The sequence below is a fragment of the Acinonyx jubatus genome, chromosome B1, assembly GCF_027475565.1.
Source record: "Acinonyx jubatus isolate Ajub_Pintada_27869175 chromosome B1, VMU_Ajub_asm_v1.0, whole genome shotgun sequence".
NCBI lineage: Eukaryota > Metazoa > Chordata > Mammalia > Carnivora > Felidae > Acinonyx > Acinonyx jubatus.
This window is the reverse complement of record NC_069382.1, coordinates 100,729,818-100,757,335: the sequence shown is the minus strand read 5'-3', so window position 1 is coordinate 100,757,335 and position 27,518 is coordinate 100,729,818. Positions and strand designations below refer to the sequence as shown.

At 37.4% G+C, this 27,518-nt stretch overlaps 1 protein-coding gene across 1 annotated transcript in view; it reads right to left on the bottom strand.

Moving 5' to 3' along the window:
* The window catches only part of QRFPR (pyroglutamylated RFamide peptide receptor), a 46,177-nt gene extending 21,456 nt beyond the window's left edge, over positions 1-24,721 (bottom strand). The window contains exon 1 of the mRNA XM_015074595.3: positions 23,902-24,721. Within this exon, the coding sequence (XP_014930081.1) occupies positions 23,902-24,241 (340 nt within the window). The 5' untranslated portion in view covers positions 24,242-24,721. The remainder of the gene's footprint in view (positions 1-23,901) is intronic.
* Between the last annotated feature and the right edge of the window lie 2,797 nt (positions 24,722-27,518).

Sequence of the window (27,518 nt, the reverse complement as noted above, 5' to 3'; positions counted from 1 at the left end):
TCTTATCACTTTTATACTGTATCTCAACTTTTCACATAACATTTGCTGCTTAGAATAAATTACACACATGTTGAGAAAACTAGACAGCAAAATGTAAAAGAATGAAACTGAACCACTTTCTTAAACCATACACAAAAAATAAATTCAAAATGGATTAAAGACCTAAATATGAGACAGGAAATCATCAAAATCCTAGAGGAGAACACAAGCAGTAGACAGAGGCCATAGCAAATTTTTACTAGATATGTCTCCTGATGCAAGGGAAACAAAAGCAAAAATAAACTATTGGGACTTCATCAATATTTGTTATTTTAAGATTCTTCTAGAAGACTACTGACTTATAATTTTGATGGCTGCAGTTTTTATTTGTTTTTTTTAATAGACTGCTGTATAACTGTTATCATAATATTCATTTTCAATGGATTCCTTCCCCACTTTTTCTTTAATTTCACAACTTCTTGGTTCTTGTGTTTCATGTGAATATTTTATAAGTAATTTCTTCAAAAATAATGATTTTAAAGTAAGCTCTTTAAGTTCTTGTGTATCTGAAAATGGCTATAATTTGACTTTAAATTCAGTATCATCTTTCTTTGGAATATTGAAGACCTTTCTTTATTGATTTTTAGCATCTTTATTGTCCATGTGATTTTTCCTCACTTACAAGTATCCTGGTTTACTATTTGGAAGATTTTATTGATCTCTTTGCAACTGAAATTCTGAAATATTGCAGGGATACGTTGAAGCATGTACCATTTTTTACTCTTTTTCTTTGGCCTTGTATGCACCTTTTGAAATTAGAGATTTCTAACTCGTTTATCTCTGTGCTTTTCTTTGTGCATTTTTTTTTTTGTGGAACTCCTATTAATCAGGTGTTGGAATTCCTGGATTGATCTTACTATGTCTACCACTTTTGTTTCTATATATACATATAGAAACATATATATACATATATATATGTATATACATGTATATATGTATATATTTGCTTTATAGATTCTCTTTGTCTTTTGCTCCACATTATGGAGATTTTCTTGTCTTTGTCTTCTACTTCTTATAATATTTATATAAATTCATCAATCACATTTTCACTTTTAAGAGCTTTTCCTTATTCTTGAATTTTTTTTTTCGGAGAAGCTTACTCATGATTTATGAAGTCAGTATCTCCTTAAATCCAGAGATCTCTCACTCAACATTCGTAACTCATTCATGAAAATGAGACATTGTGTGAAATATGGACTGGTAGTCCATTTTCCATTTTTTAAAAAGCCAAATTAAACTCCCAACAGATTTCCTTAAGTGTAACTTGTAACTAAAACACAGTAAAACCATCATGTACTATATAAGATGTCTAAAATAATGCTCTTGGTTGAAAAACAGAGTGGTTGTTATCAAATGGTTTGTACCTATGCTGCTCTGCATGCAGCATTTTCATGCGCATCATTAATATCTCTTTTCAAACAAGGCATAGCAAATAGCACATATAAATTAAAAAATATATTAGAAAAATGAAGGTAAAATTTGCAACAAAACAGGGCAAATACCAGAGGTGTCCTGTTACTTATGAAGAAGGGAACAGATTGGAAATTTGAAAGAGGAGGAGGGTTGAAGTATAATCACTGTCACTGGTTGTGGTAAGTAAAGTCATGGGTAAGCTGGGTTGCAAAGGTGCAATTTCAGGCAAACTATCAAACTCAGAAGCTGACAGATTCTTTATCCTTCTTGTGTTGGTAGGGGCTACTAAACAGATCTTCAGGGTGGCAGATGACACTTCAGGATGAGAAAAGACAGAACAGTGCTTTATTTACTCTCTTCTAGCTCACGTTTATAGAATTCTTTGCGTGGCGCTATAAGAAATATTAAGCAATAATATCTCCACCAACTTCAAGGGTAATGATTAGTGTTGTATCTGTATAGCCCACAAGTTATTTTCAGCAAGCAATGTCTAGTGGTTAAATTGAATGTTTTCGAGCTTATCACTGTGATTAATTTTTCCAACAGATATTCCAAACAAATTCAGTACTTGTTAATTTATCAGCATGACATTTAAAAAATTCTTCAGCATCTTCCTCATTGACCTCTTCTCAAAGCCAGTCTTCTTTGCAAGTGTTAACAAAGAGCTGCAAAGAATGGCTCAATTGCAAAGAATGAATAAAATGACATGATGTTTCTCTTGGTGTCAGCAACATTTGGCACACGCATCTCTTTGTGGACACTGGGCATGCTTTTCAAAACATCTATTTGTAATGTTGTTCTACCAACTATATTTGGAACATAGCTAAAGAATGTTTCTATGTATCGTTTTGCTTAAAATGTTTTATTAATTTGAGGGACATAAATTTTTTCTTATGTAAACATCAGCATGCAAATTGTGGTGCTGAATGATACATTTACTGTAGAAGTTTGAGACTTAAAAACAAATAGTAATTCCACTGGGAAAATATCAGGTGAGAAGACATTTTTCAGGGTTATGTCTGTAAATATAAAAATACTACTTAGAGTTTATTTCTAAATTAATCTATAAATAATCCATTCCTTCCAGTTTCATTTATCTGTCTTGTTCCCTTTTATTTTGCACATCTTCTTCAAACTGTCTGACAATCCTTAGTTGCCTTATACATATTTAAGAATGTGGCAATGTACAGACAACTGGTGTTCTGTGCATTCATGGGCTGGAGTGGCCCCAAGAAAGACTCTGATTTAGGATGAGTAGGCCTACACCAGGGGCCTCATGGATTATAAGACCTTAAGGTTTTTCTTGTGGAGCCAAAGCTCATACTAATATTGTAATTCTGCTCAGAGCACTTCCTTCAATTACCTTATAAGAAGAATCTTCTGAGTGTATATTTGTGCCAGAAAACAAGTCCACTACAGTAAAATTATGCATGTTCTGGTATTTTTCTCCTAATTTTTGTTATTCTAATAGCTATAAATACCATTTTAGCAAAATAACTGAATTGGCTTTTTCCTCTCCATTGATGGCAATAATTAGACTTTCAAATAATAGAATTAAGTTAGCCCAGGTTAAACATTAGGGAAATAAAGCAAAAAGAAGAATTAATGTGATTTCTTTATGCTAAAATGTTAAAATAACTCACTGTCAAGTAATAAAGGAGGATTTTTTTGTGTTCATAAATGATAAAAGATATGGAGAAGGTCAGGTTAGGCATCAGAAAAGAATCCTTGAAAATGAAGGTTATCGGCCAACAAAACACATTATGAAGTGTCCTTCCCAAGAATTGCTAAATGAAATTTTCAAAATATTCATGTAACTCATGTACTCTTTTTCTCACCAAACATACAATAACCTCAAATTAGTATAAACTAATGTCAAAACAGGGAAATTGAGAAATAAATTATATGTCAATATGTTGTAAATTACTAAATTATTAAATCATTTTTCAAAGCATATTTTAAAATGAAACAGAAAACTGAAACAAGCAGTAAACAAACAATATACACATATGCACACACATATACCCAAACACTAAAATGTTTCTATTTTTCTAAAAATATACATAGGAAAAAACTAAAATGTAACACACTAAAATGATCACTGTAATCATTTCTGGATGTTGGAATAAATAATTTTTATTTCTATTGATTTGTTTTACATATTAATTAATTAGGATATTTCAGACTGCAAATAAAAGAAAATTCTTCCGTGTCTTCCTCTCTCTTCCCCTTCCCTGCTCACACTCTCTCTCTCTCAAAAATAAATAAACATTTTTTTTTTAAAAGAAAATTCAATTCAACTGAACGAAAACATAAGGAAAATGTATCATTTCATATAAAAGGCATTCCATAGGTAGGGAAATAACAGTGTGGTAAATTCCACAGCTGAATGATTTCACCACAGATTGGGTTTTCTTCATTGGGTTACTTTGTCCTCCTCAGCATATTTTTGCTTTTGTTCTTAGGATTGTCCCTTTGTCCAAATAAATGACTGCAGTATCTCAGACCATTTCAAAAAGCAAAAGAGTAAAGAAAAGTATATATATTTTTATAAGCCCTTTATAAAAATGAGGAAAACCTCAGACCCCATGGCCAAAATGGGCCACATGCCCATTTTTAAACTCATTATTGACAAGGAGAATGAAATTTAAAATATTGGTCTAAATTAATCAAATGCAACTCCTAGAGCTGGGAAGGGGTCCTAACCTTCTCTTACAGCACATGCCCACCACCACCCCCCCCCCCAAAAAAAGAAAGGAAATGCCCACCCAATACCTGAACATATCAAGTTTTGGTTACCAAGGAATAACATCAAACAAGACCCAACAAATGGAGAGTTATTATATATGCCTAGGGTGATTGTGTTATTTTCCTATTGCTGCTATAATAAATAACCACAATCTCAGTGTCTTAAAGGAACACAAATTTATATCTTACAATTCTGTAAGTCAGATATTTAAAATGGGTCTTTAGGGCTACATTCCTTCTGAAGGCTTTAGAAGGGAATCTGTTTCCTTGCCCTTTCCAATGTCTAGAGACTGCCCACATTCCCTGACCCATGGCCCTGCATTACTCTGATCCCTGACACTTGTCACATTTCTTCTCTACCTTTGACACTCCCGACTTCCTTTTATAAGTACCCTGTGATTAATTGGGCCCACACAGATAATCCAGGATAATTTCCCCATCTCCAGATCCTTTTCCCATGTAAAAGCCCTCTTGTCATACAGGTAATATAGAAGTAGAAGATTGTGGAGATTATAATATGGAAATCTTTGAGGGACTAATGTTCTGTTTTACCACATAAAGTTAACATAAAAATATCATACAGTGACTTAACATGGCAAAGATGTCAATTATCTCCAAAACAATATGCAAATTGAATACAATACCTATCAAAATTCCAGGGGGAGTTTTTAGGAAACTGACAAACTTATTTTTAAATGTGTATGGAATAATAAAAGTCCATACATAGCTACATCAACTCTGAAAAAGGAGGTGAGGAGCACCTGGGTGGCTCAGTCAGTTGAGCGTCTGACTTCAGCTCCTGTCATGGTCTTGCGGTTCGTGGGTTCCAGCCCCACACTGGGCTCACTGCTGTCAGCCTGTCAGCACAGACCCTGCTTCAGATCCTCTGTCCCCCTCTCTGTGCCTGTCCCCTGCTTGAGCTCTCCCAAAAGTAAATATTTAAAAAAGAAAGAAAAAGGAGTTTAAAGGAGTAGGAGACTTTCCTTATGCAATATGTAGATATGCTAATAACCTTTGCAACAAACACTATAGCACTGGTGTGGGCATAGGCAACTAGACAATGTTCCAAAATAGAAATTTAAGAAGAAGATAGGAAATTGATTTATAATTAAAAGGGCACCACAGATCAGTGGGTAATTATAAAACTGTTTGTTTATAGGTGGTGTAAAGAAGACTAGCTCTACGTGGAGAAAAATAAACCAAGTTGCCTATCCTACATCATATACAAAAGTGAACTCTAAACAGATAAATTATCTTCTGTAAATAAAAGTATTAGATAAATATATGAACACAGATAGACTGCAAATGAGCGCATATCTGAAGACAGAAACAGTACCAACAGTTGGTTACACTGTCAGCAGGCACTTCTAGATAGATATTCAGACTCCCTTCCCCAAAACAGGGAATATGTGTGTGCTTGGAATTCTAAGATGTAGCCCCAGATTTCAGGCCCTAGGAAGCACTGGTTCTGAAACTTGGCTACATGTTGGGATTACCTGGAAATCTTTAAAAGAAATCAATGACTAAATCTCATACTGAGGGAATCTAATTTATGGGATATGAGTGAGGCGTTAGGGTTTTAAAAAGCTCCCAGGTGGTTTTAATATGTAGTGAAATTTGAGAACCACTGAGGTAGAAATGTATTTGAGAGTGAGCCTTCACTTCAAGGTCTACCTTTGCAACATAGCTTCTAACTGTGGGGCGTGGAGGTGGGGTGGGAAGGGCTTGGAGGGATATTCTCAATCTATCACACTGATTTTACATTCTATATTCTATCTTCTCACTCATTTACACATTTGTTCATTCATTCACCTATGGGTCATATACTGTTTAAGGCTTTTTTTTTTAAGTCTTTTTTTGAAGATTATTTATTTATTTTGAGAGAGAGAGAGAGAGAGAGAGAAAGAGAGAGCTCATGCACATGAATGGGGAGAGGCAGAGAGAGAGAGGGAGAGAGAGAGAATACTAAGTAAGCCCCATGCTGTTAGCACAGAGCTGGATGCACATGCAGGGCTCGAATTCATTAACCCTGAGATCATGACCTGAACCAAAACTAAGAGACGCTTAACCTACTGAGCCACCCAGGTGCCCCAAGGCTTTTTGGATTCAGACTAAGACAAAACATAAACACTCTTAGCTGTTCTTCATGGAAAGAGAACAGACATTAAACAGTATCCCACAAATAAACATTTAATTACAAAGTAGTATTCCAAATAATTTTGCTTGGATACAGATAAGGATAAAGGAATCAAAATATTTAAAAACCAAAGCAAAATGTTGGGGTGCCTGAGTGGCTAAGCCAGTTAAGCATCTGACTCTTGATTTGGGCTCAGGTCATGATTTTGCAGTTGGTGGATGGAGCCCTGCATGGGGCTCTATGCTGACGGCTTGGAGCCTGCTTGGGATTCTCTCTCTTCCTCTCTTTCTGTTCCTCTCCCGTTAATGCTCTTTCTCTCTCTCAAAATAAATAAGCATTTAAAAAAAAGCATTTAAAAATGAGCTAAATCTAATTGAGAAATGACAAAAGAAAAATATACATTACACCAATAGTGGCAAGTAATACCTAGAATGCCGTCTATTGTTTATCATCTACATTACAAGGGATACAAGTGAAGATATGCTGGTAATTATTAAAAACAAGCTTTCCAAGTTAAAAAGAAAGAAGATTATGATTTGTAGTGTTTGTGAATATCCCTCCTGTAAATACTCTCACCGTGGCCAATTCCAAACTACCAACATGGTATCAGTGGATGTGGAGTTGGAAAGACATGCACACGGGTGGTTCTCATGAGCTGGTGCAAGCTAGCTCTAGCGTACCATCAGATACATAATAATATTCAAATAAATTATAACTAAAAATAATGCCAATGAATATATGTTTAATGACTTCTGGTTTTGTTTTCTTCTTTTCTGTTCTTTCTCTGTTTTATCTGAATCACTATTCTTGAAAGGACTAGTTGTAAAAGGAGGTTTGTGTTTTATAGATGAATTCTTGTTAATTTGATGTCAATTTGACTGGATCATAGAATGCCCACATATCTGGCTAAGCAGTATCTCTAGGTGTGTCTGTGAGGTTGTTTCCAGAAGAGATCAGCATTTGAACTGGTGAACTGAGTAAAGCAGATGGCCCTTCCCAACAGGAGTGGACATCATTTAATCTGTTGAGATCCTAAATAGAACAAAAAGGCAGAGGAAGGTTGAGTTTGCTCTCTGCCTGCCTGCTTGAGCTGAGAAACCAATTTTCTTCTTCTGCCCTGGACATCTCTGGTTCTCAGGCCTTCAGACATGGACTGGAATCTACACATTGATTCTCTGTCTCTCAGGCCTTTGAACTACCACTAGCAGTGGGTTTCCTGTGTCTCCAGCTTGCAAACAACATGTTGTGGGACTCTTCAACCTCCAGAACTATGTGAGCCAATCATTATAATAAAATATAATAGTATATATATATATTATATACTATATATATACAGATATATTATATACTATATATATTATATACTATATACTATATACATACTATATACTATACTATAAACTATATGCTAAATATATATACTATATATTATATACTATATATATATATACTGTATACTATATACTATTATATACTAGTATATAATATATACTATATACTGCATACTATATACTATTATATACTATTATATATTATATACTATATTATATATATACTATATACTTTATATATACTATATACTATAGTATATATACTATACTATATATACTATATATTATATATTATATACTATATTATATATTATATATTATATCACATATTATATACTATATTATATACTATATATTATATACTGTATATATATACATATATATGTATATGTATGTGTATATATGTATGTATGCATGTATATATATGTATATACATGTATATGTATAGGTATGTGTATATATATACACATATATATGTGTATATATATACAGTATATAATATATATGTGTATATATGCAATATATACATATTCAGTTTCCCTGGAGAACCCTGACTAATATGTTATCTTTCATCTCTTTCTCTGCACTGCTCTCATTAACTTCTAGAGTTTTGCAACAGCATGAAATTCCACCTCTGATCTCCCCTACTCTCTCTTCTTATGTCACTGTTTAGTGTCCTATATCTTCCAGCAGTGTCTTTGGCTGAGAAACTAGTGATGATGTTCAAAGTTAAAAGACTAACTTCCATTCCAGTAATATTTACTGAGCATTTGCCATATGCCAGGTATTGTTCTAGCAAGCATTAACTCAAGCCATAAACTCCATAAAATCCTCATAGCAACACTATAAGGTAGGAATTGCTAACATCTCCAGCTGTAGAAAGAAATGAGGACTAAACCAAATTCCCTAAGGTTATTCCAATATTCCACATGATGGAGCAAGCAGTCTGGCTCCAGACTCTATGCTCTTAGCCACCATGAAAATAGCGCCTAGATCACAGGTTTTTAGTAATTAGTGAAGGCTTTACAAAAGAAGTGTGTATTCAGTGTGCCACACTGGTTTAGAAGCATCAATGTTATTTCTTTTAAATTCCTTTAAATTACTTCACTACTTGCCCAATTAATACAACTCTATTAGCTACCCGTGTGTGTATTTAGACTCGGAAGATGTTGATTATCTCCATTTCTTCTTTTCCACATCTCATCTCTACACCTTTCACATTTCTTATTGCTTTCCCACCCTGTTTTTCTAAACACTAGTTTTTTGAATCTTATTGGGGTAATATTTTCCTAAACTTTATTTGAGTGATGGGTCTCCTATGCCATAATTTACTAATATCTAACAACACAGTCCGAAAATTAAAATACATTATCCACAGAGAGTACGTCATACTTTTTTTTCAATAAAAGCTGTTTTTATTAATAATAGTAATGAAATTACTCATAAATAGTAATAAGTAACAGTAATACAAACAGAGAGCTAGGAGGCCCTAGGCAAAAATCATATGTAAGACAGCCATTCTTCTACTCAGCCAATGCTTACATCTTTTGGCATAATCTAAACAATTTGCCTTTGTGAGTCTCATTTACACTCACACATTCCAAAATGGATACAAAAGACTTACTACTTTATTAACAATCATAGGTAAATCGATTTTTTGATTATCTGTGTTCCTTATAAATATCTGTGTTCCTTATAAAAACCCTTTCCAGCAGTGGTTCTGACCTCAATAAGAAATACCTTTATATTACACACACACACACACACACACACACACACACATATACACACACACACACACACAGTAAGAAATACTTTTACTTATGTGTGTGTGTGTGTGTACACATGTAACCAAAAGTTTTATTATGTAAATGATCTTTGATATTCTCTATTCTAATATATTTAATATATTTTATTTTTCTTCAGTTGCTAATCCTGACTCACCAAACGACTTCATGACTCATTAATAAGTTACAACTCATACTCTGAAATTCACTGCCTTAGAACAGTGATGCCTCTGCTCCAAAATGAAGTTCAAACTCCTTAACATAGCAGTAGAAGGCTCTTCATGATCTGTCTTCCTTTTCTCTCTAGCTTTATCTCTCACCACTTCCCCTTTGAATGCTAAACTCCAGGGCTATGGAGCTACTTGTATTTTCCAGGAAGCCTGATGTCTCTCAAAATCTTTACACAGTCTACACGGCGTACTGTTCACCCTTGTATCTCAAGTTTGACATTGTGGCTGGCATCTACTAGGCAGTCAATAAACACTAGTTGGATGAGTAAATGAATGAATAAATTAATAAATGGTAAAAATTCTATCAAAATCTATTTAAAAAATATCTTTTGACAACAAAATCCCATCGATTTCACTCTGAAAATCCACACCTAGGCTACAGAAAGCAGAAAAAGCACTCAATATCCTAGAAGTTTATTAAGGAAAAATGTAATTTCTGAAAAATCAGAGCAAACGGTTTTGTAAAAGCTTACTTACTCAGGAAATTTTCACCCATTAAATTTGGATCAGCTTGGTTTTTGTCACAACAAATCAAGCAGATAAATAAAGTTGATTGTATATAAAATTCTGTACCCTTCTGGGTATAACGATGACTTGGAAGAAAATAATGGCATAAGTCCTGGTTACTGTAGTAACTGCCTCTATGGTACAATAGGTAATCAAAGAGGTGTATTTAGCCATTCTATTTGCTAATGAAAAGTGCTCAATAGTCTTTCACCTTTGGTCAAAAGAATCTATCCCATGTTCATCAGAAGCAAAAGTGGAACACAGCAATGGTATATTATAAACCAGCCTCAAACTCCCTTGTGCATATGGACCACATAGGTCGTAGGATGGGGTCTGAGACAGTTTCTAACAAGGTTCCAGGTGCTGCTGCTGCTGGTGGTCCATGGAGCAGATTCTAAACAGCAAGGAAAGTACACAGTATATTGAAGACTTTCTATTTTGCTGTTAGGGAATGCTCTTTCCTGGCCCATTTTTGTTACCAAGGTAACTGGGCCATGAGAGGTGGGTCCTACCACCTCTTGACCTAATGACCTCTTACGCCTGGCAGAAGAACTGTTTTAGCAAAGAAGCAGCGTCTCCTTTCCTTAGGCTCTTTCCAGACACTTAGCTCCTTTTCCCTTTCCAAATTAAAGGAATCAGTACAGTTTACCCCCAAATAAAGTTCCTTCTAGTTACCAGTGAAGCAGCCACTTTTTATTTACCCCTTTATTTCAGGAACTTAAAAAAAAACAAGCAAACAAACAAAAAAACCCTTCGATTGTCTGTAATACTCTACCATTGCTACTACCTAGAGCTGAAAACATGTTGAAAAGATGTATGAAAACCATGCAGTACCCAAATAGCTCAGTATACAATTTTGACTTGTATGCTTCTCTCTGAATAATTTTTTTTCTGTTAGAGATTTCCTTAAAGTTTTTAATGGAAGATAATAAAATTCCATTCTCATATAGTCAGTTTCCCATCTGTCAGTAACATCTGTAAGTCAAGATTTTCTGACAATATTAGAAAAATGTGGATGTTTTTCCCCAGTTCTCTTCCTTTTTAAAAGTTTTTTTTTTCTTTTCCTTTTTACTATATACCTTTCTCCAGGAAGAGAGGAAATGGGTGTAAGTGTACAGAGTTGCTTTAAAAACAGAAAAAGTCTTTCTTTGACATATTTACTACAAGAAAGGCCTTTAAAAATGAAGTCTGACAAGGATAAAAAGCAAAGGCAATTGAAATAACTAACCAAGATTCATGCTTAGCTGACTTGAAATGTTCATCATTGTTATTGAAATAACTTTGCAAATATATTACAGAGAATTGTTCTTCCAAAAATTTGAGAATTTCACAGATAGTTTAAGAGACATAAATTAGTCAGTTAACCTCTCTGGATTCCATGCAAACCTAGTGCATTTTACAGCCTCTAGGAATTTCCTAAAGAAGGAGCCGAAACTGTATTTTATCTGAGGCCAATCCTGCCAGGCTAATGCACTGCCTTTTCTCTCCAATTCTGTCGAAGGAGTGGCCCCATATGAACCCATGGGTCACATGAACCCACCTATTCCTCCTAGCCCTTTGCTGACATTTGGGCCCAAAGTCTAAGCCAGTCAAATTCCTTCTCTTTGGACTAAGACATAGGAAACAGAATAAAGACTGTGAGATGAAGCCGATAGATATATAGAAAAGTCATGAGTAAGAGTGGGGGCCACAAGGGTTATGAGAAAGTAGAAAATCTAAAGGCAGACAAATATGACAGGGATAAAATGAGCATAAGAGTTCTCCTGGCTTCTTTCTCTCCTCTACCCTTTTCTCTTTAACTCAAAGACATGCCTGCTGGATGGTTCTCTCTATGGGCTGTTTTATTAACCAGATTGTATGTAATAATTGGGGTCACATATCAGGATGGGATATTTGCATAAATAAGACTGAGATTTAAAGACAGAGAGGGAGAGGGTAGGAGGCAGAGGGAGATGGGTAGAGAAGGAATAGAAATAGGGAGACCTGAGAAAAGACTGATGAGGATGAATAGAAAGAAGTAGGTAGTAAGAATGCCCACAGGTAACTGAAGCATATGTTCTTAACCAAGGGAGGCTTCCTTGGGATGGGATAGGGAAGTTGAGAGACCTTGACATCCTGCATTACAAGATGAGGGCACAAGTCAGTGATAGCTTTTGAATTAATATCACTGAGGCAGCAGTACAGTCTGGGGTGTTCTCAAAAGACACACGATCTTTGCAAGGTGAAAAGAGTTTTGTGGGGCACTACTACGTGTAATATGAAAGACCTGAATGAAATGGAAGAGAGGGGTTTCAAGAAATAATTTTGTGAGTAATGAACTAAAATCTTCGAAAATTTCTTTGATCAAAATTATTTTACATTAGTGTTGGTCACTGGACTAAGCCTCTTTGCATGTGACACTGTACCAAGCCTGAGCCACCTGGAGCCCTAGGATTCCAAGAGTAGAAATCCTGGAGCCCTAGGATTTCCAAGAGTAGAAAGCAGAAAGGGAAAGATATGTAATGGTAAAAAGATCGACCAAACCAAACGATTGTACACCATGGTAGTACAAAGCAATCAGACTTCACAAGCAAGTTTTTGTCCACTGGTGGACTGGAGCAAAGTCACATTCATGGCTGAGCCCTGGAGATTCATGAATTCTTCATGCTGAACTCCACATAGCTGCTGCTTTGGATCCCACTTCAGTTTTCATGAGACCTACCTGCTACTGTCCCTAAATTCAAAGGAGATCCCTCTATTCTTTACTACAAAATAGGCTTGCCGTAACTCCAATTATTTGAGGTAAATTGAATCTTCATTCCTTGCAACCAAAAAAAGCAAAAATATATACAAAAGATAAATATAATCTCATTCTTCCGCATGTTGCAAAAATAAATACAACTGATTCCTTAAAAGTCTCAAATATTAGTGCAATGACGAATAAGGTGATATACTTTAATGCATCCAAAAATATTTATTGAGAAGCTACTAGGTGATACTGAGAACTATTACCGTGCAATTAACTAAATGATGGATAAACAAGAGAGATGAAGTCTTTGACTTTATGGAGCTTACCTTCTAATGCAGAAGACCAAAAACAGGCAAATAGATTGTGTCTTCAAAGTCATAAAATTCACATGTATTATTTCCTCAACACTGAAAATCTAATTTGAATAATGTGTTCATTGAATAGACCAGCTATTTTTGTATCTTGCAAACACAGTGTGAAGATCTATATTTTACACCTAATGATTCTATTTATAGGTAATATAAAATTTTAACCGGATCTTGCCCAGAGTGATGTTTTATGTCATTAAGTCTTCATTTAATTCATTTTAAGCATTAGACCAGTGCTAATTTTCAAAGCTCCATCACTCTGATTTTTTTTTTTAAAGTAAAACTGTTCTTCCTCAGAATCCACTGAAGAAATCACTGCTTGGATTAGGTCTATATTGATACTTGGATTCGATTTTGACTCAATAAAATTCCTCCTCATAAAAAATAAACCCCTTATTGTTTGTAGATATTGCAGTAGAGGAAAAGTTTTAAAAAGCCACACATGTTGCTCTCTCTGTAGAATAACCTGACAGTACTTCTAAAGCTGAGTCAATATGGACTTCTGGGAATATGCGTTGTGTGTTAGGGCTCCAAACTTTAGTACACAGGTGGGCAGAACCACTGAGAGTAAATGTGCAGGAGTCTGTTCTCGTGAAAGTTTCTGAGGAAAAGACCAGGACAACTTTTTATTTCAGAAATTTGTCCTCCAGATCCCAGAAACTAGCATTTGAGGTCTAACTATGTAGGCAAAACTATGCACAAATGGGGCAGAAACAGGTGATGAAACACAACACGCTGCAGAAAGAGAAACCGTGCCCTATGCCAGTATAGCAGGACGTGTCTGTATTAATACTAGTGTGGCAACACTGTGCCTATGGTCTGCAGTGTCCTGGAAAGACACATGGGCCTTGCAAGGAATTACAAAATCTATATCAGCCCCAATAAGTCTTTTACCACTTAAGCCTCTTTTCAGGATATATTATTGCTTCCGAAATGAATGAAAGTAAGTACTCTTTTCTGTGTTTAGACTACAAATGACTAATTTGACTTTTCATTGAATATAGAAGTAAATATTTTTATGGTAATTATTCAAGACTTTATTAACAAAACTAAGTTATATGTGGATGGGACTATTTATAGTTGTTTTATATAAGTGCATATCATATGTTGTTGAGAAATTAATTCTGTAATTACAGTTTTTTTAAACTCTATCATCCTTATTGTCTATAAACCAAATTAAAATAAAATTTACATTTTATTTTATTTTATCTTAATGTTTATTTATTTTTTTGAGAATGAGAGAGAACACAAGCAGGAGGTAGGCAGAGAGAGAGGAAGAGAGAAATCCCAAGTGGGCTCCGCACCATCAGCACAAAGCCCGATGCAGGGCTCCACCTCAACAACTATGAGATCATGACCTGAGCCGAAATCAAGGGTCAGATGCTTAACCAATTGAGTCACCCAGGTGCCACCCTAACATTTAAATAGTAATAATTTGCAGCCGTAAGTCACAATTAGCTTCCTTTCTTTGGGTGCCCACTAAGTGCTGGGTCCTTCACATACAGGGTCATTCACTCTCACAGCAGCCCTATAAAGTATGCATACGTTTCCCAAATTTACAGATGAAGAAGCTACAGCAAGGAGAAATAAAATAATTGTCCCAGTGTGAAACACTGTGTTTGTCAACCTGCAAATAACACTGCAGATATTAAATGCATCTCAATTCTGCAAAGAAGAGATTTTTTAAAATATTTTTTATACATGTATTGAAAGAGACTTTCAACCTCGATTCACGTTTTATAGGTGAAAGGTTTTATAGGTGGAAATGTGTAAATATTGTATACTTCATACTGAAATACAATGGGAAGTCATAAGAACTGAATATGCATTAATATTTTTGATAAAATATAGTATGATGTAAATCTTGCATTTTGATGTAATGTATGCTGCTACATTGTCCACTGGGGGGCAACATCAGACATTATTTTATAACTTCTCAGCTTATAACATCGTATAACATCTCCTAATAGGAGCAGATGGAATGCAAGGAAATGTAGTTAATAGTACAGTAACTTGTGAGTCATAAATGATGCGACAGGATTAAAACCCAGTATTGTCCACACTAAGGACCTACTCATTTTGATTTATATTAAATTTTTTATAATTTTTTAATGTTTATTTATTTTTGACACACAGAGAGAGGCAGCATGAGCAGGGCAGGGGAAGAGAGAGAGGGAGACACAGGATCCGAAGCAGGCTCCAGGCTCTGAGCTGTCAGCACAGAGTGGGACGCGGGGCTTGAACATATGAACCGCGAGATCGTGACCTGAGCCTAAGTCAGTCACCTGAGCGACCTAGGCGCCCCTGAACCAAACTGTCTTTTTACCTCTTTTATTTCTCCTGTGTTATAAGAACACATTACATCTTAAGGAGAATTCCACTAGTCCTTAATAATCTACAATCTTTCTGGTACTATACGCGATGTATTTCTCAGAAACAGCCACAAGAAGAACAAATTTTGTCTTGCCTAGATAGATAAGAACAATAAACACTTGAGTACTTAAAAATTAATAATTAGAAATCAATCTTCAGGGGTGCCTAGGCGGCTCAGTTGGTTAAGCGTCTAAGTTTCCGACTCCTGATTTCAGCTCAGGTCATGATCTCACCTTTCATGAGATCGACCCCTCTGGCTCCTTGCTAACAGCTCACAGAGCCTGTTTCAGATTCTCTCTCTCCCTTACTCTCTGCCCCCTCCCTCGCTCACACTTTCTCAAAATAAATAAACTTAAAAAAAATGAAATCAATACTTAATTTTAAAGCAGGAATCAAAACAACAAAATTATCTGTGGATACACATTTGAGTTGAGATAGGGAGTTTTAAAGAAAATGTGAGCCTATAGCTCCAGGACCATCTTTCATACTACCTGAAAAAGACAGTCCAAGAATGAAGCTGCAAAACAGAAGGAAGTGAGGCTGGGCACAGAGAGGAAGGATGGTGGGCCTCTGGAGTCACTGTCAGAGGACCTAAATCCAGCTGTGCCAGAAGCTAACCCTAATCCTGAGTTTTTCAGTTCCATGAGACAGAATACCTACCCCCCCCCCCCCACTGCCACCGGCTCCTTTTCTTAAGTTAGTTTAAGATGGGCTTCTCTAGTCGCAAACAAAAATTCATAATAAACCAACCACTGGCCAAAGAACATGCTAAGCTCTATTTTAGAAAAGCAAATGAAAAAGGGATTTTTTTTATGCCTCTTAAGTGCCCAATGAATTTTTCCAAGTTTTGTCATTGCCAAATCCTTTTGTGTCCCTTTTTTAAAAAAGTTTATTTATTGATTTTGAGCACGTGAATGGGGGGAGGGGCAGAGAGAGAGGGAGAAAGAGAATCCCAAGCAGGATCTGCACTGTCAGCGCAGAGCCCCACGACAGGGCTCAATCTCACAAATTGCAAGATCATGACCTGAGCTGAAGTCAAGAGTCAGATGATTAACCGACTGGGCCACCCAGGCATCCCTTCTGTGTCCTTATTTTAACCATGAAATGCTGTTGTCTCTACGTAGAGACGCATACAAATCCCACTGCTTTTACTACCACCCTGCAGCCTTCCAAGAAAACTTAGTGAATTTCTTGACCATGGTATCTTTTCTTCTTAAAGTGTGCCCATAATTGATTTTAGAGAAGATCACCCAGAGGTTAGCCTTGGCACATTTTTTCATTTGAGTTCCAAACTACCATTGGGTCTCTCTTTGATTTCTTTCTTTTATTTTTTTCAGTGAGTCTACTCTTCGTCAAGAGCTTTCATCATTCCCATTAAAAGGTTTTTAAAAAGCCCCATAATACTGTTGATTTTACATCAGTTTCACCATATTTAAATTTCCCCCAGAAACTCTGAAGTTTCTGAAATGCTATAGGAAAAGGGAAAATTATTATAACATGTGTAAGTGATGTTTTCTAATCACCAATCAAATAATGAAATAGTTCCAGTCTAATCCCTCTGCTCTGAGCTGGCCCCCCTAATTAAGATCTTTTCACCACATAATGTTCAACAATTTCCTTTAATAACCTATTTCACGATTTATCAAGCTGAAATCTCTAAAAACTCACCTGAATTTCTGTGTTGTGTACAGTGAGTGTTCGTTTTTTTCTCACCCTCCCTCCTTCCAGTTCTTTCTTCCAGTAAAATCCTTTTTTACAAATATGAAATGTTATGCAAAACCCCATTTATTAACAAGAGAGAAGGGGGCTATTTTGATAAAGCCTGGGAACCCGCCTGTTCCATACACACTGACACCAGCCACCATGGCTCTGGGTAACATGCACTGAAAACCTTGCTGTGGGGTGTGCTAAGTTTCAGGGGCACCCGGGTGCTCAGTCAGTTAAGCGTCCGAGTTTTGCCCCCATCATGATCTCATAGTTTGTGAGTTCAAGCCCTGCCTTGGGCTCTGTGCTGACAGCGCGGAGCCTGGAGCCTACTTCAGATTCCATGTCTCTCTCTCTCTCTCTTTCTCTCTCTCTCCCCCTCTCTCTCTCTGCCCCTCCCCTGCTCACAGTCGGCCAGTCTCTCTAAAATAAATAGACATTGAAAAAAATTTTTTTGATTTAAAAATGTTAGAGTTTCATTCTCCAAGTGAGAGAATAATTCTTTTTGTCTTTCATCTTACATCAGCCCAACATTTTAATCATTTTTGACTTCTTTCTAAATCCACCATTAAGACTCCAAAAAAGTGTATGGCTTTAGTAAAGACGTGGCTGGGTACAATGGGAGAACTGTCTCAGAGTTCCATGTTGGATTCCATTTTATGCAGCTTACTTTTGCATTTTCCAAGCATGCTAATTCCGATTGCTTTTTTTTTTACAGCATAGGTGGCAGGCACTGTGCTATTTAAGCACTTTACATCCATTATTTCTTTTCACCTTCACAATAGCCCAAGCCTTGGTGCTGTCAACATTTACCCTACATCAGTGGTTCTCAACCTTGGCTACAAATTATATGATTCAGGAACTTCTGAAAATCCAGTACCTAGGTATCACATTCAGCCCAATTAAATCAGAATCTCTAAGGGGTAGGAACAGTCATCATTTTAAGAACTCCCCCAAGTGATTCCATCTGTTGGCAAGATTGAGAATCACTGCTCTAATAGGAATTTTCCTATCAGCTACTGAAAAAATTAATTTTCACTTTTTTTTTTTTTTTTTTTTTTTTTTACCTAAGCAAGTAGTCTTCAAATGTAGTAAGTGTATGTGAAAGTACACTTCTCCCAGTGAGGCTGCCATTACTTAGGGTATTTTTGGAACTCCTTTTTTGTAATTGCTTTTAGTCAATTTGCCAGTCATCATTAGAAAATTCTTTTCAGTGCCCACAACAGGATTGCAGGGAGATACATAGAGCTCTGGGTGCACACTTCCCCTGGCTGTGACTACACCCCCAGCAGGATGAAAGCCAGCAGAGAGACCTGTGGGCTCCTGGCGAGGCCATCAAGGCCTCCCCATCTCAATTTATTAATGCTGAGAGCCATAAAGGAGGCTAAGATTAGAACTGATTTTCCAACTCCTTCTGGAAAGACTTTAGAATTAATCCCTTCATGTTTTAAGTTCACTTTTATCTCAATCACCATGAGTCCTATTCTCCTAGACCATCCCTTGCCCCTGGACCCAATCTAGGCTCTTGATATCCCCATTATGACCCAAGGTCCCATTCCCTAACAAACCCCCCCCTCTTTCTCCATAGTGCACTCTGGATCTCTGATATCAACGAAATCCCCTGCCTCGCCCATGTTTTCTTTGAATGGCACCTTCCCCTTCTTGCTCTAACTGAAACCTGGCAGTTCCACAAGGACACAGCTTTCTCTACACTTACAATATTCCAGTGCACACAGCAGATATTCAGAGGATGCTGAATACAAGAATGACTCATAGTACTATTAATAATAATTTAGACCCTGGGCAGAGAGACAAAGTAAGGTGAGAGAATGGTGGATGCTAATTAGATATCCATGTGTAAATGCCTACTTTACAGATAAGAGAGATTATGTCTTACAATAATTAGATAATTAGATACTGGTTTCAGAATTATCACCAACAAAAAGGAGAGTCCTGATTGTAGCCTCTATGCAGAAATGAACAATGGAAGAAAAGAGATTGCGTACCAGGCTTCAGGTGACACACACTCAAAAAATGAGAGAAAGTATGAGAATCACTGAAGGAAAGAATATAGAGAAAAAGACTGATATATAGAAAACAAAGTAAGAAGGAAAAAGAGAAGCTTATGGACACCTAGAGAAGAGAGAAAAGTGTTCTGGAGGATGGTTCAGAAGCAAAATCTATTGTACTGAATTTAGTTGAAAAAAATTTCCCCATACTGTCAGTAAATTTGGAGGAACATTTAGATATTTCGAAGAAATATATTAAAGAACGAAAAAAAGAGACAAAATGAGGAAAAACAGCCAGCAGATAAGGATAGGTAAATTCTGTGGTGCCAAGAACACAAAAGGCAAGTTCACTGCTGAAGTTGAACCAAACAGATTGGTGACTAGAATGCACACAGAACTTCCAAGGCCTGACTCCTAATTGTTAAGACAATAAAACCCCATCCTCACATTAGTGATTAAAAAAATCATAAACAAATGCTATTTACTATTCTTGGGGGAAGTGAATCTCTACTCCTACCAGCTCCATGTTGGAAGTTCTGGGGAGTAGTGTGGGAGCAAATCAACTGTTGATCACAGAGAGTTGGCATTCGGATGGTAATGCCAGATATACAGCAGGATTGAACATACACTTTCCTCAATGCTGAGCAAACTCAGATGCTGAATTAAGATCTTCTAAACTGAGTATAAATCATATAAATAAACTAAATATTTATGGATATAGTTTGTTGCACCTGTCATTTATGGTGTCACCACTGTACAAATGGAAACTCAAAGTTTTGCTCAGTGGTATGCTGGAAGACAACTGTATGGTTTTGAGTTTTGGGGTTTTTTCTTTAAAAAATAAACTGATCTGCAGCTGCTGATGTCCACAGTGTAAATACTCCTACCATGACTGACTTCTTCTTTTTTTTTTTTTTTAATGTTTATTTATTTTTGAGAGAGAGAGACAGAGCATGAACAGGGGAGGGACAGAGAGAAAGACACAGAAGCAGGCTCCAGGCTCTGTGCTGTCAGAACAGAGCCTGACATGGGGCTCAAACCCATGAACTGTGGTGAGATCATGACCTGAGCTGAAGTTGGATGCTTAACCGACTGAGCCATCCATGAGCTCCACCATGGCTGATTTCAAGCCAACAATATGATGTCCCTGAATGGGGAACTGAGTAAAGATGAACACAATGGTCTCTGTAAGTCAGTGCAAGCTGGCTCCAGAGAGTCAGATGTAATTAGTTTGGACTGGGGCCTGCACAGATCATTTTCAAAGTCTCTCAGGAGGTTCTCTAGGCAGCCAAGTCTGAAAATCATTACTTATAGTGGTGCTTCTCAAATTTTCATGTGCTTATGAATCACCTGGAGATCTTGTCCAAATGCAGGCTTTGACTCAGTAGGTAACATTGGTCTCTAGCAAGGGAGATAAGTGGACTAAAGAAGAAAAAAACAGTCATTTATAGCTCTACCTTTGTCAGAAATGTTTGAGAGGGAGGCTTTGAGAAGTCACAAACTGGAGGTTCATGAATTATTCGTGGCCAAACCCACAGAGAGGTTTTCTTTTACACAATTCTACTTTTAAATTTGAATTATATGCCAAGATCATAACATTCCATATTCCCAGCTTCTCTGAAAAAAAAAAAAAAAGACAGTAACTACAACAACCACCAAAGAAGATCTGACACCCCTGCCTGCAGGGATCCTGCCCGCTGAGGTAGCAGACTTCCTTCTCCACTGTTTCCTCCTAGTGGTCTCTGCTGTTCCATTTATGTTTCCTATTTCACTTCTGAAGGAATTTGAGGGGTATTCATATTTTAGGTGTAGTATAACTGATAATATACCTTTTCTTCCCCATTTGCACTAGCCTACTCTTCTGTCTCATTTCTCACCATTGCTCACATATAAACTATATTCTTGAAATGGCTTACACAGCATTCCTGGAATGCATCACCTTTTCCTTTCCTCCAAACTTTGGATTGACCCCTGTTCCTAGAACACACTCCAACTTTCTTCCTCTGCTAGGAACAATCTGAATCATTCCTCAATATCTAGCTCAAAAGTCCTTGGCAAAGCCTTCCTGACTTCTGTGCTCTTGCAGCAGAATGGATCCTCTTCTATTAAATCCTGTATTTGCTTATTCTGGGATATTTCATATTCTCTGAGGCCCCAAAAGTCATTAGATAAGCTTTGTTCATTTTTTGTATTACCAAGGTAAAATGCTTTGCCATAAAGAAGATCCTCAATAGCTTTATGGAATAATAGACTGTGAATTAACTTTGAACTATTAGATTACATTCCCTTGAAAGCTCTTTTGTTAATTTATCAAAGGAGTGTTGCAATTATTATCCTATCCCATAAAGGACAGGTTAAATCTGTTTGCATCACTTTCTCCAGAAACTCTGCAAGCTCTCTTCTTTCCCCTGAACTTCAATTTTGGTGTTACTTACTTGATTTATAAGAATATTTATTCTATAAATCTTGTCTCAGATAAACATAAGCCACCTAAAATCAAACAATCCTTAATAGAATTAATACCTTATACTTTCATGGAATAATAAATTGCTTCAAAGCACTTTTACTAACACATTTATCCTCACACTAACCTGTAAAATACATACCCAATGTATTACTCTTTTTCAGCATTTAGAAGCTAAAGTGAAATGTCCTTCACAAACGGGGAAGCAAGGAAAACAGAAAGTTTAAGAAAAATCTTTGCAGCGCCCACCTAAGTCCTCTGAAAGGAAGATCCACCCTATAATCTTTCCTAGGCTTGATTTCCTAGGATGGCTAGGGGCTAAACATCTGCTTTATTCCACTTCCAAGCTCCCAGAATTCCTAATATTTTATTGAGAAACTGAGGCTCAGATGTGTTGAATCAACATGTATCAGAGCCAAAGTAGTAATCCAGGTCTTTGAATTCCCAGTATAACATCCCACTTTTCTTAACTATGTTTACCTTTACAAACAGAGCTATAATCATCCAGCAATACATATATGCTTCATAAATCTGTCTTCACAAACAATCAGAAATGAAAACTCCTGTACCATTGCCTCAAAAAATAAGTTATATATGATGACCAAAAGTTTATCCATTAATTTGGCGGAGTTAGTTACACCAGGCAACTTTAAAATGCCCAAGGACGATGATTTCATCAGAGTGCATAAGAAAGGCTATAACCCATAAGTCAGTTTGCAAATTCCTGCACTGTGTCACCCTCAAGTGGATGCTATGTTCTCTAATGTTTAATTTAGTTTTGGGAATATTTACATTACAGATGATGTGGGAATCAAAGATTTTAGCCTCTTGAGCCACTAATGATAAAATCCAATGCAAATTAATGGGGGAAAAAAGCTATGCCAGGGAAAGAAAATCTCAAATTGTTAATGTAGGATGAAATGAACACCCGCAGTGAGATTTAAAGGAAGTAGCAAAGGAGTGGAAATGACAGGGTTTAAAGGCATAATGATCCATTTCTCTCACATTCTCTCTGTATTTCCAACCACTTTCTAAGAATTTTGATGAGGCCTCAAGGTGCACCCATCCATGACAATGGGGTACAACACAACCTGTGCTTCCTCCCCAAGGCACACCAAGAACACTGGTGACAATAGAAGACAATACTGCTTACGGATTACAAGGATGCTCTAAAGTTGTGTCTCTGGAAAGACTGAATCATTTAGGGAAGTGAAGTGTCTATTTTTTTCTCGACCTCAACATACTGCTCCCAGTTCAATGACTCTGAATGGCTTTTCTGCCATTTCCACTCCCCTTTTAAGGAAGGAGGACAAATCGGTGTCTCCTTCATTATCAGTCAGCAGGGGGTATCTTATGTTTTCTGTGTTCTTTCTCCCTGCTTGACTGTTAATACAATCTTTAAAAAGAAGGACTATTCCAAGATATATATCTATATATCTATATATCTATATAGATATATATATCTATCTATATAGATATATGATATATATATCTATATAGATATATATATCTTATATATCTATATGGATAGATATATATATCTAACTCTTATATGAGGATTCAAACTATATATATATATAGTTGATTTATAAGAATATTTATTTAAATAGTTTAAATCCTCATATAAGAGTTAGATCTACAAATACCTGTTTGGAAGCCACAGAGGCAACTGTGGAGTGAGCCTAGAGGTATGCAGGAAGAGCGGATATCGAGACTTTTATTATGTGAAATATTTTTATCTTACTTTTATTGGAAATAGGGAAAATCCTGGTAATTATGGAAAAAGGAGTTGAAATAACAGGAGAGAGGTGCAACTCCCCACCTCACTGCCTTGTACGTTTCCTAGGCATTTTCCTAACTATGTCTTTAAGCGACAAGGAAAAGAAACGTTGGGCTGAATTAAAAGTGGCAAAAAACTTCTCTCCAAGTGAGCACAAGTGAGGAAGTTCTAAGAAGGAGCACTGGATTCATTTGGTAGAGACAGAAATGTAAGGAATAGAGGGGGCGGGAAGAGTCCCTTGGCAGACTGGGGTTTAGAGAAGAAGGTGCGCTCGCGGACTCACCCCCCAGCCAGGTGTCAGAGATGTTCTGTAGCATGGTGACCGGGATGCAGAAGAAGGCGATGAGCAGGTCGCTGAGCGCCAAGGAGCAGATGAAGATGTTCGTGACGGTGCGCATTGCCTTGCTGCGGGTCACCACATAGACCACCAGCGCGTTGCCAAAGAGCGCTAGGGCAAATATGAGCACGCTGGTGAGCACGAAGGCCAGCTTGGCGCGCCCCGGCAGCTCCGGGGTGTAGACAAGCGGCCGCAGCCCGTAGCGCGCGATGAACTGCTCGCGCGTCAGGTTATGGTCCCGTAGCAGCCTGGAGAACTGCTCTCGGGTGATGTTGAGAGACTTCATGCCGCGCGCTGCCCGAACGCCAGGCACAGCCAGCTACCCCGGGCGAGCACCGCTGCGCGGCGGGGCGGGGGCTGCGAGGGGACAGGGCTGGCGGCCGCCTCCCACCCTCGCAGGTCCAGACAGCCGTCTGGCGCGCTGACGGGCTCCCGATTGCACCCCAGCAGGTTCGAGAAGGAAAGCAGCGAGGGATCAGAACCACAATGCAGAGGCGGGAAGCCAAAGCATGGGAGGCTATCCCGTTGACCAAAACTGTTCGCAGTTCAAAGAAAGTTCTCTTGGTCCTCTCAAGGTTTGGAGCCGCGGTGTCGGGAATGCAGGAGTGCGGCTCCAGAGTCCTCGCGCCTCTGGCTCCCCAGCCTTCTGCTGCAGGGATCGCACGGGCTCCGGGAGCCCGCGGAGGGTGGGGCTGGGACTGGGCGGCGCGCCACTCACCTCCCTGCTTCAGGCGCTCAGACGCCGCCTCCCACACCCTCAGGGAGAGGGAAACCTCTCTCTGGCTCCCCGCCTTCTGCAGCCCTGAGCCTTTCTTCTGCCCCAGGTCATGCTTCTGTGTAAAACCCGGAATTGGGGTTTGTACCGTCTCACGGTTTCTCCTTTGACTAAATAATGTAGGCCACAGCTACCCGAGGCAAAATGGGATTTTTAATTTTTTCCCTATATTTTCAAAAATAATTACAGCACACAGAAAATTGCAAGGATAATACAGAGAGGTCCCAAGCATCCTTCATCTACTTTCTCCCGTGATTACATCTTAGTTAATTAAGGTACAATACAAAACCAGGAATTTGACATAGCTACAGTGTGTGTGTAAAGTCCGTCTTTATCCCGAGTGTAGATTCCCGTAACCATCACCAAAATCAAGATACAAAACTATGACCAAAACGATCTCCCTCCTGCTACATGTTTGTAGTCATACCAAGTCCCCCTCCCCTCCCCCCGCAGCCCTGAACCCCTGGCAGTTACTAAGCTGTTCTCCATCTCTATGCTTTTGACATAAGATTGTGCAAATTGAATCACAAATTATACCTTTTGATACTGATTTTTTCCACTCAGCATAGTGCCATTCAGATCCACCCAAGTTGATAGGTATACCGATACTTATTCCTTTTTTATTGCTGATAATGGACCAGGGTTTGTTTAACCATTCATGGAGACGAGGACATTTTGGTTGTTTCCAGCTCTATTAAAAATAGAGCTGCTATGAAGAATCATGTACAGGTTTTTATGTGAACGAATATTTTTATTTCTCTGGGAAATGCCAAAAATTTGGTGGTTGGGTCTATGATTTATATAGTTAGGTTTGAAAGAAATTGTCAAATTCCTTTCCAAAGTGTACCATTTTACATTAGCCATAGCGACATATGAGAGATTCAATTTTTCCACATCCTTACCAGCATTTGGCATTGTCATTGTTTTTTATATATGTTCTAATAAGTGTGCGGTGATATTTCCTTCATCCCTAATTTGCATTTTGCTGATAGTTAATGATTAGCATCTTCCCGTGGGCTTATTTGCTATCCCAGTATTTTCTTCGGAGAAATAGTTTTTCATGTATTTTGCCCATTGTCTTTCTTTTTTCATATTTATTTTTTAAAATGGACATTTGGGCTCTTTCCATACTTTGACTATTGTTAATAGTGCTGCTATAGACATTGGGGTGCATGTGTCCCCTCTATCAGCATTGCTTTATCCTTTGGACAAATTCCTAGTAGTAAAATTGCTGGGTCGTAGGTTAGTTCTATTTTTAATTTTTTGAGGAACCTCCATACTGTTTTCCAGAGTGGCTACACCAGTTTGCATTCCCACCAGCAGTGCTAAAGAGTTCCTTTCTTTGCATCCTCACCAACATCTGTTGCCTGAGTTGCTAATGTTAGCCATTCTGACAAGTATGAGATGACATACCATTATGGCTTTGATTTGTATTTCCCTGATGATGAGTGATGTTGAGCCCTTTTTCATGTGTCTGTTAGCCATCTGGATGTCTTCTTGGGAAAAGTGTCTATGTGGGTCCTTTGCCCATTTCTTCACTGGATTATTTGTTTTTTAGGTGTTGAGTCTGCTAAGTTCTTTATAGATTTTAGATACTATCCCTTTATCTGATAGGTCATTTGCAAACATCTTCTCCCATTCCATTGGTTACCTTTTAGTTTTCCTGTCCTTCACCATGCAAAAGGTTTTTATCTTCATGAGGTCCCAATAGTTCAGTTTTGCTTTTGTTTCCCTTGCCTCTGGAGATATGACAAATAAGAAGTTGCTGCAGCTGAGGTTAAAGAGGCTGCTGCCTATTTTCTCCTCTAGGATTTTGGTGGCTTCCTGTCTTACATTTAGGTATTTCATCAATTTTGAGTTTATTTTTTGTGTATAGTGTAAGAAAGTGGTCCAGGTTCTTTCTTCTGCATATTGCTGTACACTTTTTCCCAACACTATTTGCTGAAGAGACTGTTTTTTCCACTAGATATTCTTTCCTTCTTTGTAAAAGATTAGTTGGCCATACATTTGTGGGTCCATTTCTGGGCTGTTTATTCTGTTCCATTGATCTATGTGTCTGTTTTTGTGCCAGTACCACACTGTTGTGATGATTACAGCTTTGTAATACAGTTTAAGTTCTGGTTTTGGTTTTCTTTTTCAACAATACTTTGGCCATTCAGGGTCTTTTCTGGTTTTGTACAAATATTACGATTGTTTATTCTAGCTCTGTCAAGAATGCTGGTGTTATTTTGATAGGGATTGCATTGAATATGTAGATTGCTTTGGGTAATACTGACATTTTAACAATATTAGTTCTTCTAATCCATGAGCATGGAATGTTTTTCCATTTTTTTGTGTGTGTCTTCTTCAATTTCTTTCATAAGCTTTCTATGGTATTCAGTGTATAGATTTTTCACCTCTTTCGTTAGGTTTATTCCTAGGTATTCTATGGGTTTGGGTGCAATTGTAAATAGGATCAATTCCTTCATTTCTCTTTCTTCTGCTTCATTATTGGTGTATAGAAAGGAAACCTATTTCTGTACTTTGATTTTATATCCTGTGACTTTGCTGAATTCATGTATCAGTTCTGGCAGTTTTTTGGTAAAGTCTTTTGGGTTTTTCACGCAGAGTATCATGTCATCTGAAAGGAGTGAATGTTTGACTTCTTCCTTGATGATTTGGATGCCTTTTATTTCTTTTGTTCTCTGATTGCTGAGGCTAGGACTTCCAGTACTATCTTGAAGAGCAGTGGTGAGAGTAGACATCCTTGTAGTATTCCTGACCTTAGGGGAAAGCTCTCAGTTTTTCC